General features: G+C 43.6%; 2 protein-coding genes across 5 annotated transcripts; one reads left to right on the forward strand and one right to left on the reverse strand.

Moving 5' to 3' along the window:
• The first annotated feature begins 1,231 nt into the window (after window positions 1-1,231).
• Window positions 1,232-3,157, forward strand: msmp1 (microseminoprotein, prostate associated 1). Its single transcript, XM_047385773.1, is given in 3 exon segments — window positions 1,232-1,397; window positions 1,475-1,583; window positions 2,487-3,157. Coding segments are annotated over 3 exon segments (480 nt in total). The 3' UTR covers window positions 2,692-3,157.
• rgp1 (GP1 homolog, RAB6A GEF complex partner 1) lies at window positions 3,153-15,631 on the reverse strand. 4 transcript variants are annotated; one of them, XM_047385771.1, is made up of 9 exons: window positions 15,500-15,631; window positions 14,344-14,459; window positions 8,048-8,181; window positions 7,774-7,857; window positions 5,521-5,670; window positions 5,226-5,372; window positions 4,831-4,958; window positions 4,551-4,743; window positions 3,153-3,730 (listed from the first exon to the last, which is right to left on the reverse strand). In XM_047385771.1, the coding sequence occupies exons 2-9, from the start codon at window positions 14,457-14,459 to the stop codon at window positions 3,507-3,509; spliced, it is 1,176 nt and encodes a 391-aa protein (XP_047241727.1). In that variant the 5' UTR covers window positions 15,500-15,631; the 3' UTR covers window positions 3,153-3,506. The 4 variants fall into 4 exon arrangements, with proteins under 4 accessions (XP_047241727.1, XP_047241726.1, XP_047241724.1 ...); XM_047385770.1 differs by lacking the exon at window positions 15,500-15,631 and adding an exon at window positions 14,659-14,844 and having other exon boundaries at window positions 4,566-4,743; XM_047385768.1 differs by lacking the exon at window positions 15,500-15,631 and adding an exon at window positions 14,659-14,844.
• Between the last annotated feature and the right edge of the window lie 116 nt (window positions 15,632-15,747).

Raw genomic sequence — 15,747 nt, forward strand, 5'->3', positions numbered from 1 at the left:
CATGAACGATGTATACTGGAAGGTGATTGGTATCTACAGAAGGCAGATGTTGAATGGAAACCAGAAGGATATCTACTGATTATGGCAGGAGTCACACGAACACCTCAAACACATGGAAAATAACACAAAAAAGAATAAAGTGTGCCTCAGGAATAAAGATACAAAACCTCAAACTTGCTAAAGACTTAAATTGTAATTATATGGATTTAATGTGTGAATTAACAATTGCTTTAAATAAATATTAAAAGCACAGAATTACTGTGGTATTAATACAGTTCATGAGTGTATGCAAACTGGAAGGATGGAAAAAACCTTGAGCCCTTAGAATCTCATCAAACAGTTGTGAATATTTTGTAGGTGAACTTGCATCAGAACGGGTATCCGGTGGTAAAAAGGTATCATACTATACTAAGGTTTTCCTGTTTTAAAAAAAATATCCAGACCCTTTTTCTCATACGCTGTAAAATGTTTGAGTTTTCAAGTTACAACTACGTGCTTTTTGTCATCGTCGAGCTTTTGCATAATTCTGGAATCAGCATTCAATCAGTCTTCTTAATATTGTGTATAAATTAGTAGATTTCATATAAATTGGTTGGTTTCTATAATCTTAATCAGGGCAACATTACCCTACTTTATCTATTCACATAACCAGTTCTAACATGTGTTTTGGATAATTTTCCTGTTGGAACATCCAACTGTGATCAAATCTCAATCCTCTAGCTATGGATTTCAGGTGAAGTTGCTAAACTTCAATATTCCATCTCTTTTTGCAATGCAAGGGTCCCTCCAGGCCCATGCTAAATATTATAATAGATATATAGTATATTATAATGGAAATATGTTAATATTTAAATGGCCTGGTCAATACTAAACTAAAAAAGCGGTTTAATTGTGATGAATAATAGTAAATATATCCAATCCCTCTGGATCTCCTCCTTCTTGGGCCTCTCTCTCACTGTCCTCCAGCTCACCTCTCCTCTACCCTTCCATTGCTTAGTTATTACATGGATGTGTCAATGTTTCTATCACTTTTTGAGTTTCATGCCTTTTGAAACACGGCCAGAACATCTCTATAGTGCCAAACCCATGAAAAGATACAGGATTCACATCTGTCCAACCCCCTCCAAACAACAGCACCTCCTCATTCCTGACTGATGGCGCCACTTTCCACAGCCAGGGCTACGGGCCACATAACGACCACACCTCCACGGCACAGACTTAAAGCCTCAGGATGTATAAATGAGGGAACATAAGGAGAAGGGGAATCAGAAGCTTATTCGACCAAATGAAGATGGAGCTCACTGTAGTTAACTGGGTTGTTGCAGCTGCAGGCTTTCTTCTGTTCTGGGACAGTAATGGCTCTGCAGCACCTCTTGAGTGCCACTTTAACTCCAGAGGTGAGAAATCCTATTTTACCCAAATTAAAGCTTTTATTTTAATAATCCAATTTAAAAATGTCCATGTGTTGTCCCAGCTCTATGCGAGTTCGAGGGTAGGCAGTACGCCCTGGGGGAGACCTGGATGGACAATGCCTGTATGCAGTGCACCTGTTTGCACCCTGTTGGTGTCGGTTGCTGTGAGACGTGAGTAACACAAACACCCAGAATACCCCTAGCAGATTTATGTTTAAAGTAATGTTTTCCTTTTACCAACATGTTACTTCTGACTGGAAGTAACATTAACATTAGGGGGTGGAGATCTGTGATTATTTATTGATCGATCGATATCTATCGTTAAAGTTTCACATATCAAAACTGTGTTTTTTTAATTTAGATTCAAGTAACTTTATTGACCATTGAACAAAAATACAGTTTAGGTGCAACAAAATGAGTAAAAACAACTACACAAAGGATTATTGATCAATGTACATTATTTCAGTCCTGATTTATAAATTTTTAAATATATTTTATATAAAATATGTATATATATATTGATATATTGTATTAGTTTTTAAACTTAAGGTGGTCTTTATGCTGAAAAGTATGCAGTTTTTCTTATGATTCCTGAATTGCACTTTATTTTTTTAATAATCTTTGACGCTATGGCTGTGCTGCATTGCACAGCCATAGTGTTTTCTTAAGATGTGGAACATGGAAACAAGAAGACATTTGAATAATTTACTGGTAAATTGCCTTTTTTTTGTGAGTTTGTACTGCCACCCCCTGAAGGAATGGTGCCCTGGGTGGGGAGCCATATCTCTCATATAGAAAAACAACCTCTGACCTATAATGAAGTTAGCTTTAGATGTTTAGAGGATATAGATTTATCTTAATATGAAAAAGAAATTATTTCATTTAACATAGAATTTGTCAAGCAGATATATTATGTGGTATTTGAGAGTATAAAGCAATGTATTATAAGTATGTTCTCTGTACGTTTAAACAACCAGAGTCCCGACTGCACAATAAAAACCTATAGTGTAAGAAACTGGGAAGCATTTGAACCCCTAGGAGTGCTACACAAAGACCATCTCGTTGACTGTGCAGGATGCATCGACCGGTGGACTTCCCTGCCTGGTGTGAGATGAAGGTGGAGCCAGTGACTTGCAAAGTGTTTCTGGTCCAGACAGCTGACCCCCGCCTGCCATGCACCCCGGGTGAAACAGACCAAGACCCCAGGCATGGATCACTCCAGCTGCAGTTCGATGGGGGGATACGCACAGAGACCAACAACAGCCTAACCTACATCTAAATATCAGCAATTATTTTTTTTTTTGCTGCATCTACATTAAACACATCTGTGAATCTGGCACAGTATCAATACTAGGAGTCTGTCTTTTTAAAACAAAGCTTCCAAAATTCTGAAAAGAAGCCATCTATGTTGCTTGTATGAAACTTCTTAATTGGTATGCTTCTTGCAAGTATAAAAGTATATAATTTACCTTCTTTTGAATCCATTTTATTACAGGATTTAACCTTACTCAGTGATACTTTTCATATTTAACAGCATCTTTTGATGTTCTTTGCTGAAAAATGACACCTTTAGTTAAAACAAAGTAGTAATCTAAATATAAGCAAATGTGCAGATCATATGTAATAGTTAGCTATATATGTTTTTCTGTTCATTTTGGCCTGTTTTCTGCTGTAACTCATTTAACCTGCAGATGAAACTCTTGTGTAAAATAAAATAACATTAAATAAAATAACATACAATTTGAGGTCATACTTTATATTTTCTTGTGCTCAAAAAAAAAAGCTCTTATACAGAGAAAACATCCTGCATAAGTAATGCTAGCTTCAAATAATAAAAATAACAACTGTTCATGCATAGAGCAGTTCTGAAATAACCACAAAAAGAAGAGTTACATTTTTCTAAAAGAATGTTCAACAACATTTTAAAATTCCAAAACAGTCTCATATACATTGTGTTTCCATACAAATTGAATCTACCCACTCTACATGTGTATTTCTTACACACACACACACACACACACACACACACACACACACACACACACACACACACACACACACACACAAATCCTTAAAACTGTGTAGCTCTAGTGGTCAGATATTGATGCTGTTGGTCCCGGTAAACTGGGACATGTAGGACGCTAACGCTGGGTTTGTGGGCAGCACTTTGATGGGCAGGTTCCAACTGAAGGTGTCCACATCGACGTCTTCCGCCCCAGCCCAGACGGTGACCTCTGATTGGTTCTGCAGAACGGCGGGAGGCTCCATTGGCTCACGGGCTGTGACAAATTCAAAGTGCAGGCGCCACCTCAGAGCCACTGAAAAGCGAGAGGGAATAAAGTCAATGATGCGTTACATTATTAAACCACTTAATTATGAATCAGTCTGGTCAATATAGCGTCTAAAATGTTTGATATAAAATGTATGATAAATTGTTCACATGATGCTACCACCAAGGTGCTTGACAGCTGATATGGTTCCCTTAGCTTTTGAAAGAATCACCTCAAGTCCTCCAAATATTTCTCTTGTAAATTTAGCTAAGTAGCTCAGTTTTTGTCTGCTTGACTTGTTCATGTGGCTGAAAGGAGCAGATTTTGGAGAAGAGGCTATTTTCTTAGTCTGCGCCTTCTCAGGTAATGTTTATGTCAAACGTTTTCCACTTTATGATAGACTTGAGCCTTGGTGGTTCTTCTGCCAAGAAAAAGATGTGAAACATGTAGACAGATTTTAGCCAGAAGCTTGCTGATGGCTACAGGGAACCGGTGGTTTCGTTGCAACCTGATAAAGGTCAGTCAATTAAATATTAATGCAGGTGCATGTATATGTTGAGAGGTTGTATGTATAAATTAGAGAAAATCCACATTAAATTAAAACTTGTGCACCAAGTTCTTATTTTTACATATCATTGAAGGTCTAGTCATTTCCCCGTGAAAGAAAAATTATACAAATAAGTCTTTAAAAACTTTAAACCTGTATTATGTAAATGCCTCATATTGAGTATATTGGTTTTGATGGAAGCTTGTAAAAAAAATCCTACGACTGAAATTAGTTTAAACATTTCCTTTGGTCTGAAATGTTCTGTATATGTTGCAATTTTTCCGAATTGTTTAAACAACTTGATGTTGGAGTTTGACCTACTGACAGCAGACTGACCGATCTCTGTGCTGAAGCCTGGCGTGACGTTGAGGGGTATGGGCAGGGAGAAGTGGCTGGAGGCGGTGTGGAGGCAAGACTCCAGGTGTCGCCCGTGTCCAGCCACGCTGATGGGCTGTCCGGGTCGCCGCTGATACTGCTGCTGGATCTCCTCCTCGCTTTGAAGGCTGACTGAATACTGGGAAGACACATTCAAAGCATTCTGGAAGAGTTACACAGGAAGTAAATATGGGAAAGTAATGTTAAAAACATACAGTGAACCCACCTGCAGGCAGGGAATGTCTCCCTCGGAGAAGTTGAAAGTGCCAATGACGTCCTCTCCGAGTCTGTAAACAGTCTTGAAGATGCAGAACTTCGCCACTTTTCCTCGCGTGTTGGTGATGTTAAACATGTCTGGGTGTGACAAAGATGAGAGGAAATGTGTGTACAAATGATGGAAACAACAACAAAACGGCTTTGCTTTGACTATATCCAGTCTAAATGTGCAAGCAAGCAAGGAAGGAAGGAAGAAAAGGAATGAAGGAAGGAATGAAAGGACATTTTGACAGTGAGATAGGAAATGTTTTTCCATACAGTTTTTCCAAACTTTGCAGACTGTGTAGGAACTCTGATTTCATAAAAAAGAGAAACAACAGTATTAAAACTGAGAAACCAACTCACGGGGGCATCGTCTAGAGGTGGTGACCATCAACATGTCCAGCGCTCTCTCCAAAGTCGTTGCATCCCGGCGACTTGCTTCCTCTTCCTCCAGAAATGGGTTGGAGGGAGAAACTTCTTCATCCTGAGGAAACGGAGGGTCTGGCATTCCTGTGGGTTAGATAAAAAGGCTAACCTAAACAGTAACAAACAAATTTGCTTCCATCCACTTACAACACACCATGGTGCCTAATCTAAACACAGAGCCTAGGGCAAAATAAAAGTGAATGCAACTAGGAGTGGTCCAAAATTATCTCACCCTGCAGAACCAAGACTCTGAAGGGAACTCGGAGCAACTTGATGGGAGAGTTGACTCGTTGACAGCCGATGGTCAGTTTGTAGACGTACTTCACTGCCTGACCTCGAAAACTAGGAGGTCCATCAATAGGAACCACCTCGCTGTAGGAATCTGTGAGAGTGGTATGGTATGAAGACGAGAGAGGGATAAAAGAGAAAGAAAAAACATGATTTCAGCTTTGATCCTCAGACACCAATATTAGTCGATCTAAAATATTCGTTAAGAACAACAATAAAGTTGATGTGTTGCACTCTCTCGCAGCCTGAATGAATGGCAGACATGTAACAAACACAGTTTCTTTTGAAATTGGTTTCTATATCTCTGTGTTTACTCTGACTTCATTTAAGGCACCCCTCTGATAATAAATAGCTAACCTGGGATTTTTGTGGATTTGTGGAAACTTGTGGATTTAATTGTAAAGTGATATAAGGCTATTTGTACAGGGAGAACACTTCCACACAAGGAGACTAATGTGCAAGGGTAGACATTCTAACATGTTTAAGGTGTAAAAGGTTGATCTCAGACTCTGTAGGCCACAGTTAACCTGTTAAATATTCATGACAGTACCACCAGAAGACAGGTGAGACATTATGGCTTGTTTGGAAGGGTTTTCCAGGTAAAGTGTTTCCTTTTTAAAAAGAACACAACAGTACAGCTTAGAGTTGTCAACTTCCACCTGAACAAACCACAACACTTCTGAAATGCTGTCTTTAGAGACCAAAGCAGGTATATTCATAATATATGAATTGCGCCACTCAAGGTGGCAGCAGGTTGGAGTAGCTCTGTTTCTGTTGATTCTGATTTATTCTTTTTTTTGGGAACTATTCCTCTTGTGGTGGATACAGTTGATTTATTTTCTTTGGACAACTGTCCTCTCCGGTGTCAGATGCTGTGCAGCTTGGAGGATTTTTCCTAATACTTTCTATTTTTTATAGAGCACTGTGAGGATCATGTTCTTTGATTTCTCCAGTGCATTTAATACAATTCAACCTGATTTGCTTTGTCAGAAACTCCAGAAGACTCAGGTGGAGGCCTCAACAATCTCCTGGATCAAAGACTACCTGACAAACAGACCACAGTTTGTGAGACTGAAGTGTTGTGAGTCTAACCAGGTAGTCATCAGCACAGGAGCACCACAGGGGACTCTACTCTCACCATTCCTTTTCACTCTGTACACCTCAGACTTCCAGTACAAGACAGACTCCTGTCATCTGCAGAAATACTCGGATGATTCTGCAGTCGTGAGGTGGATCAGAGATGGACAAGAAGCTGAGTCCAGGAAGGTGGTGGACCGCTTTGTGGCATGGTGTGGAAACAATCATCTCATTTTGAACCTGACTAAAACACAGGAGATGATTGTAGATTTTAAGAGAAACAGGAATAAGTCAAAAACTATTTCTATCATGGGAGAAGAAGTGGAGGTGGTGGAGGAGTATAAATACCTCGGTGTTCACCTGGACAACAGACTAGAGTGGAGATGCAACTGTGAAGCCATCTACAAGAAGGGACAGAGCAGACTGTACTTCTTGAGGAAGCTTAGGTCCTTTGGTGTTTGCAGCAAGATGCTGCATATCTTCTATAAGTCTGTTGTGGAGAGTGTGATCTCTTCTACCATCATCTGCTGGGGAAGCAGCATCAGAGCCAGGGACTTAAAAAAGCTCAACAAGCTGATAAAAAAGGCTGGCTCTGTTCTGGGGACTCCTCTGGAACCTCTGGAGATCATTGTGAAAAGACGGATTCTTCATAAAATGAAGAACATTATGGAGAACTCTGAGCATCCTCTTCATGAGACTGTCCTACAACAACAGTGTCTTCAGTCAGAGGCTTCTTCAGATCTGCTGTAAGACGGAGCGCTACAGGAGATCCTTCCTGCCCACAGCCATCAGCATCTACAACGGCTCTTTGAAGAAACCCTCATAATGAGCTACAACAACATTTAATTTCCCTTTGGGATTAATAAAGTATTTTTGAATTGAATTGAATTGGAATTGAATTGAAGTAGTGCAGTGCCATGCACAAAGAGCTGTACAAAAACAAAGGTCCACAAACCTCATAGCAACATTGGAAAAAAAGAGTGGGAATGTAACTGTCCACAGTATTATTAGAGTTTAGGTCATACAAAAGAAAATTGCTTCAAATGGTTTCAGCTAAACATGGATCTGCACAGGCCGTCACTATAATAAAATGATACTTATCACATGTAAAAATACGTACAAGTTTTACTTTCTCCGGGGTCAAGGCGCAGATCGCAGAATAATATCTTGGGAGGTGTGTCCAGCACACACTGCCCTCGTTCTCCTGAAGAAATGAAGGTGAAGACTTAGTGGGACGTTCTCAATCCCTAAATATTCAGACTTTTTACTTATTAATTTGCTGTGAAATACCTTTTCAGAAATCACAGGTATCAAAGAAAAACACATACTGTAGATTTGCTACGTCACACAGGAATCTGGAGTTTTGGCTCCTCTCAGGATGCTGTGGTGCTCACCTCTGCTTGGAATCAGCACTGTGTCACTGTCGGCCTGGACATCCTGTTTATTGCCCTGGGCCGGCAGGTCCACTCTGTTCTCACTGGCGTGAAACTGGCAGTGGATTTGGGTGCTGGCCCATGCCAACATCTCGCTGTCACACAGAAGATAATGATGAATAACCAGATTATTCATGGACATATAAGAGAGCTATGGAGATGCCCGCCCTTACCATCGTCCTATCTGTACCTGCTGACAAGATAAACTTGGGTCCTCATCCAGCCTTATTTGTGTTTTCCAGCTGTTTTAAGCTATTGGAATAATTGCTCTGACTGTAAATGTGGACATGTTTGGGTAATAAACTTTTTCCTCGTAGCCATTATGAAGACAAACACACATCTGCCTTACTTGAAAGGCTGTTTTCTTGCCTTTCCTATTTTGAGGGGTGAAATGAATATCTATGCAATGTCATATTTATACAGGAAACAGGAAGTCACTGATTACTAACTATATATAATCTTCTTGGTATTACACTCATCACTTTGGGAACAACCTTCCTAAAGACCTTAATGCGAGCGAATACTTTCATCAGGTCATAAAACAAGGGTACCTATTGCATTTCTACCACAATTTTTAAATTTGACCATAATGCCTTAATAACTGTGCATCTTTTTAAAATGAAAATTTTTTGATTTAATGCTAAAATAATAGTAAGATTGTATTGCTATGTATTCATCTTTTGGTTAAAGTAAAAAATTGATGTTTTTTTTTGTCCCCTCCTTGAACCGCCACCTTAATGTGGTGGAGCGGTTTGAGTGCTCGAATGATCCTAGAGGTTATGTTGTCTGGGGCTTACATGCCCCTGGTAGGGTCTCCCATGGCAAACAGGCTTTAGGTGACGGGTCAGACAAAGAGCGGTTCAAGAATCCTTCATGAGGACTAGCAAATCGAGGCACATGACGTCACCCGGTACGGCGGAGCCAGGGTCCCACCCTGGAGCCAGGCCTGGGGTCGGGACTCGCCAGAGAGCACCTGGTGGCCGGGTTGCTCCTCGCGGGACCTGGCCGGGCCAAGCCCGAACGAGAGGCGCAAGGCCATCTCCCAGTGGGCCCACCACCTGCAGGGGGAACCGTGAGGGACTGGTGCAAAGAGGATTGAGTGGCGGACGAAAGTGGAGACCTAAGTGGCCCGATCCCCGGATGCTTAGGTTGGCTCTAGGGACATGGGATGTCACCTTGCTGAGGGGGGGAAGCAGCCTGAGCTTGTGTGGGAGGTCGAGAGGTATTGACTAGAAATAGTCGGGCTCGCCTCCACGCACAGCGTGGGCTCTGGAACCCATCTCCTCGAGAGGGACTGGACTCTGGAGTGACCCACGGGGGGAGGCGGTGGGCTGGTGTGGGTTTGCTTGTTGCCCCGCAGGTCAGCCGTCTCGTGTTGGGGTTTACCCCAGTGGATGAGAGGGTCAAATCCCTGCGCCTTCGGGTTGGGCACAGGGTTCTGACTGTCTTTTCGGCCTACGGGCCGAGTGGTAGTGCGGAGTGCCCGGCCTTCTTGGCGTCCCTGTCAGGGGTGCTGGATAGTGCCCCTCCTAGGGACTCCATTATTCTGCTGGGGGACTTCAACGCCCACGTGGGTAACGACAGTGACACCTGGAGAGGCGTGATCAGGAGGAATGGCCTCCCCAATCTGAATCCGAGTGGTGCTTTGTTATTGGACTTCTGTGCTAGTCACGGATTGTCCATAATGAACACCATGTTCAAACATAAGGGTGTCCATCAGTGCACTTGGCACCAGGACACCCTAGGCAGGAGGTCGATGATCGACTTTGTTATCGTATCATCAGACCTTCGGCCGCATGTTTTGGACACTCGGGTGAAGAGAGGGGCTGAGCTGTCCACTGATCATCACCTGGTGGTGAGTTGGATCCGCTGGAGGAGGAGAAAGCCGGACAGACTTGGCAGGCCCAAGTGCATAATGAGGGTCTGCCGGGAACATCTGGCGGAACCCTCGGCCAGGGATGTATTCAACTCCCACCTCCGGGAGAGCTTTGACCAGATTCCTGGGGATGTTGGAGACATAGAGTCCGAGTGGACCATGTTCTCCGCATCTATTGTCGATGCTGCTGCCCGTAACTGCGGCCGTAAGGTCTGCGGTGCCTGTCGTGGCGGCAATCCCAGAACCCAGTGGTGGACACCGGCAGTAAGGGACGCTGTCAAGCTGAAGAAGGAGTCCTATCGGCTGTGGTTGGCTTGTGGGACTCCTGAGGCGGCTGACGGGTACCATGAGGCCAAGCGTGCCGCGGTCCGGGCTATGGCAGAGGCAAAAACTCGGGCCTGGGAGGAGTTCAGTTAGGCTATGGAGAAGGACTACCGGTTGGCCTCGAAGCGATTCTGGCAAACCATCCGGCACCTCAGGAGGGGGAAGCAGTGCTTCGCCAACACTGTTTATAGTGGGGGTAGGAGGCTGCTGATCTCAACTGGGGACATTATTGGGCGGTGGAAGGAGGACTTCGAGGATCTCCTCAATCCTGCCATCATACATTCTCTGGTGAAAACAGAAACTGGGGACTCGGGGTTGGACTCTTCACCAGGCTGAAGTCACCGAGGTGGTTAATGAGCTCCGTGGTGGCAGGGCTTCGGGGTGGATGAAATCCGCCCTGAGTACCTCAAATCTCTGGATGTTGTGGGGCTGCCATGGTTGACACGGCTCTTCAACATTGCGTGGCGGTCGGGGACAGTGCCACTGAACTGGCAGACTGGGGTGGTGGTCCCCCTTCATAAGAAGGGTGACCGGAGGGTGTGTTCCAACTACAGGGGGATCACACTCCTCAGCCTCCCTGGTAAGGCATATGCCAGGGTATTGGAGAGGAGAGTCCGGCCGATAGTCGAACCTCAGTTTCTGGAGGAGCAGTGTGGTTTTTGTCCCGGCCGTGGAACACTGGACCAGCTCTATACCCTCTACAGGGTACTTGAGGGTTCAAGGGAGTTTGCCCAACCGGTTCACATGTGTTTTGTGGACTTGGAGAAGGCATTTGACTGTGTCCCTCGTGATGCCCTGTGGTTTGGTGCTCCAGGAGTATGGAATCGGGGGCCCTTTATTAGGGGCCATCCGGTCTCTGTACGAGCGGAGCAGGAGTTTGGTCCGCATTGCCGGCACTAAGTTGGACCTGTTCCCGGTGCATATTGGACACCGGCAGGGCTGCCCTTTGTCACCGGTCCTGTTCATAACTTTTATGGACAGGATTTCTAGACGCAGCCAAGGGCCGAAGGGGGTCTGGTTTCGGGACCAGTGGATTTTGTCTCTTCTTTTTGCAGATGACGTGGTCCTGCTGGCCCCCTCTAGCCAAGACCTACAGCATGCGCTGGGGTGGTTTGCAGCCAAGTGTGAAACGGCTGGGATGAAGATCAGCTCCTTCAAGTCAGAGGCCATGGTACTCGACTGGAAAAGGGTGGCTTGTCCTCTTCAGGTTGGAGGGGAGTTCCTGCCTCAAGGGGAGGAGTTTAACTATCTCGGGGTCTTGTTCACGAGTGAGGGAAGAATGGAGCGGGAGATCGCAGTAATGGGGGCACTGTGCCGGTCCGTTGTGGTGAAGAGAGAGCTGAGCCGAAAAGCGAAGCTCTCGATTTACCGGCCGGTCTACGTTCCTACCCTCACCATTGGCCATGAACTTTGGGTCATGACCGAAAGAACAAAATCCCGGATACAAGCGGCTGAAATGAGCTTCCTCCATAGGGTGGCCGGGCATTACCTTAGAGATAGGGTGAGGAGCTCGCCATCCGGGAGGGGCTCGGAGTAGAGCCGCTGCTCCTCCACATTGAGAGGAGCTAGTTGAGGTGGCTAGGGCATCTACAGGTCCTTCTCAAAAAATTAGCATATTGTTATAAAGTTCATTATTTTCTATAATGTAATGATGAAAATTTAACATTCATATATTTTAGATTTATTGCACACTAACTGAAATATTTCAGGTCTTTTATTGTCTTAATACGGATGATTTTGGCATACAGCTCATGAAAACCCAAAATTCCTATCTCACAAAATTAGCATATTTCATCCGACCAATAAAAGAAAAGTGTTTTTAATACAAAAAACGTCAACCTTCAAATAATCATGTACAGTTATGCACTCAATACTTGGTCGGGAATCCTTTGGCAGAAATGACTGCTTCAATGCGGCGTGGCATGGAGGCAATCAGCCTGTGGCACTGCTGAGGTCTTATGGAGGCCCAGGATGCTTCGATAGCGGCCTTTAGCTCATCCAGAGTGTTGGGTCTTGAGTCTCTCAACGTTCTCTTCACAATATCCCACAGATTCCCTATGGGGTTCAGGTCAGGAGAGTTGGCAGGCCAATTGAGCACAGTGATACCATGGTCAGTAAACCATTTACCAGTGGTTTTGGCACTGTGAGCAGGTGCCAGGTCGTGCTGAAAAATAAAATCTTCATCTCCATAAAGCTTTTCAGCAGATGGAAGCATGAAGTGCTCCAAAATCTCCTGATAGCTAGCTGCATTGACCCTGCCCTTGATAAAACACAGTGGACCAACACCAGCAGCTGACACGGCACCCCAGACCATCACTGACATTGGGTACTTGACACTGGACTTCTGGCATTTTGGCATTTCCTTCTCCCCAGTCTTCCTCCAGACTCTGGCACCTTGATTTCCGAATGACATGCAGAATTTGCTTTCATCCGAAAAAAGTACTTTGGACCACTGAGCAACAGTCCAGTGCTGCTTCTCTGTAGCCCAGGTCTGGGGAATGTGGCACCTGTAGCCCATTTCCTGCACACGCCTGTGCACGGTGGCTCTGGATGTTTCTACTCCAGACTCAGTCCACTGCTTCCGCAGGTCCCCCAAGGTCTGGAATCGGCCCTTCTCCACAATCTTCCTCAGGGTCCGGTCACCTCTTATCGTTGTGCAGCGTTTTCTGCAACACTTTTTCCTTCCCACAGACTTCCCACTGAGGTGCCTTGATTCAGCACTCTGGGAACAGCCTATTCGTTCAGAAATGTCTTTCTGTGTCTTACCCTCTTGCTTGAGGGTGTCAATAGTGGCCTTCTGGACAGCAGTCAGGTCGGCAGTCTTACCCATGATTGAGGTTTTGAGTGATAAACCATGCTGGGAGTTTTAAAGGCCTCAGGAATCTTTTGCAGGTGTTTAGAGTTAACTCGTTGATTCAGATGATTAGGTTCATAGCTCGTTTAGAGACCCTTTTAATGATATGCTAATTTTGTGAGATAGGTATTTTGGGTTTTCATGAGCTGTATGCCAAAATCATCTGTATTAAGACAATAAAAGACCTGAAATATTTCAGTTAGTGTGCAATGAATCTAAAATATATGAATGTTAAATTTTCATCATGACATTATGGAAAATAATGAACTTTATCACAATATGCTAATATTTTGAGAAGGACCTGTATACCAGATGCCTCCTGGACGCCTTTCTTGGGTGGTGTTCCAGGCACGTCCCACCTGGAGGAGGCCCAGGGGACGGCCCAGGACACGCTGGAGGGACAATGTCACTCGGCTGGCCTGGGAAGGCCTTGGGCTCCCCCCGGAGGAGCTGGAGGAGGTGTCTGGAGAGAGGGACGTCTGGGTGTTTCTGCTGAGTCTGCTGCCCCCACGACCCGGTCCCGGATAAAGTGGAAGACGACGAGTACAAGTAAATTTTTTTGTGTTTCATAACTTTTTACCTTGTTTACATCCATCTACTTCATTACAAATAAAACCGCAAAGCATTTTATATTTCACTCAACTGTATGAAAATGGCTCTATAAATACATTCTGATTGATTTAATTAGTTGATTGCACTTTGATTTTCTGGTGAAGGTTTTCTCCACACTATCATGAAGGATTAACAACTTTAGATTGCTTTTACTATGTATTATGATTACATTTTCTGGATGATTAAACTGGATGTTGGACTTATAAATGCAAAACTATGAGCACTTCGTTAGTTTTCTATTTTTCAATCTTTTAATCTGAGGAAGTTAAAACATTGTCAATTAGCAAATATTTTCAGCAGCCACAACTAAATATGCAGGCTTTTCTTCATCTGTCCATAACCTGGTTAGACCTTTAGTTATATGAGTGAAAAGCTGATTCAGTCTACAAGAGCACAGCTCAAGATATAAGAATGCACAGACAGTACAACAGCAGATCTGAGATTTGACAAGGTAAACATTGGTGTGCTGTGTGAATAAAGACGATGCATAACACAGATGTGGCCACTTAAAGCATACGAAATGACGCTGCCATTGCATAAAACAGCCACCAACACAGGATGCGAGTTCCAGCGACATGACTAAAACCCTACCTGCTGGCGGAGGTGGAGAGATGAGACATCGGGTTAGTGAAGGTTATGAGGCACTCCAGGAGCTCCCCGGCCAGGAACACGGGCCCCCGGGCCATGGAGGCCACAACCTCGATCATCTATGCCGTTAAACAAAACCAACGCTACTTCAGTATATTTCCAAATGCTTAAAAAGAAAACCAGAGGCAGTTGAATTGAAAGTAAAAACATTACAAACACTACAAGCCAGTGACTCACTCCACTAGTCAGACTGTATGGAGTTAACTTCGGTCTCTATGTTACAGTTGGGTGATTTTACGGCTAATTTTATTTACATACCTCGACCTCAAGCGATCCTACAGTAAGACTGTTGAGGTTTGTGAAGTTAAGGTCGTACATACAATATTTATCTAAGTAAATAAACGCAATTTAACGCTGTATTTGAATAAACTAAGCATTGCTTGTCCAGCTAACTATCGCTCGAGCTACAGTAAACAAAACAAATGGATACCGTCTGCTTCCGCTGCTGCGCACTGAATTACAAACCATGGAAAAATGAACCCGCACTAAAATATACAAAAGTACAATAGAACAAATCTTTTTATATAAAAAATATCGTTTCCAAACATAAATCATATATTCTGTTATATATATTTGTTGTTTTAATAATTAAAGGACAAATACAACTTCCCAGGGAAAGTTTTTGTGGGAGCCACTTCGTTTGTAGGACGACGAATAGTGGAGCAAGTGCTGGGTCCAAATTCAGAAATGTGAAATCCAGCAAAATTAGAATAGTTTAGATCAAAGCAACATGTGTAAATGTATACCACAGAAGACTTGCAGCTGTACAGCAAATATTGACTAAGGGAGACTAATTACCATACAGTACAGTACACCACACTTAAAGATTTTTCCCCCCTTCCTCTTTCCAATTATGCATTAGGCAACTTTGAATACATTTCAGTTTGTGGTTGTAACGTTGCAAACTGTGAAAAAAACAGGATATGGAAACTCTTGTAAGTATCTGCAGATAACAGGAATTCAACCACTCACGGGTGACGAGAGGCCTGAACACATTAAAGCTATTGTTTGCCTGTTATTCTTTTGTAAGTGTACACACAATTTTTGTTGCTATGGCACTCTAACCCAGAGCCCCACATCCTCCTAAATCTGGCCCTACCTGAAAGTCCCTGCCAAAGTCTAGAGGAAAACTCCTCTCACAAGGCCTTGTCAGTTTTACCCGAAAGATACACCAGCTGACTGTTAAGGAATAACGTCAAGCCAGGGATTTTGAATAAATACACAAATGGCTTTGCTCCCAGGGACTGCAGGAGCAGATGAATACCAACAATGGCAGAGTATTGATGAAAATAAGTTATAATTAAGCGGAAGCACAAATGTACACGCTGATAATTAGAACAAATTACA

This window comes from Girardinichthys multiradiatus, chromosome 14 (assembly GCF_021462225.1).
Source record: "Girardinichthys multiradiatus isolate DD_20200921_A chromosome 14, DD_fGirMul_XY1, whole genome shotgun sequence".
Lineage (NCBI taxonomy): Eukaryota > Metazoa > Chordata > Actinopteri > Cyprinodontiformes > Goodeidae > Girardinichthys > Girardinichthys multiradiatus.

Bases quoted from the DNA above. Each gene is read 5' to 3' on its own strand.
- rgp1 (XM_047385768.1), bottom strand. From the start codon at position 14,718: ATGTACGACCTTAACTTCACAAACCTCAACAGTCTTACTGTAGGATCG. The intron at 8,182-14,343 runs GTAGGGTTTTAG...TCTGTGTGACAG, and splicing joins CTCTCCACCTCCGCCAGCAG to CGAGATGTTGGCATGGGCCA. The intron at 5,671-7,773 runs GTACGTATTTTT...CCACTCTCACAG, and splicing joins CCCCGGAGAAAGTAAAACTT to ATTCCTACAGCGAGGTGGTT.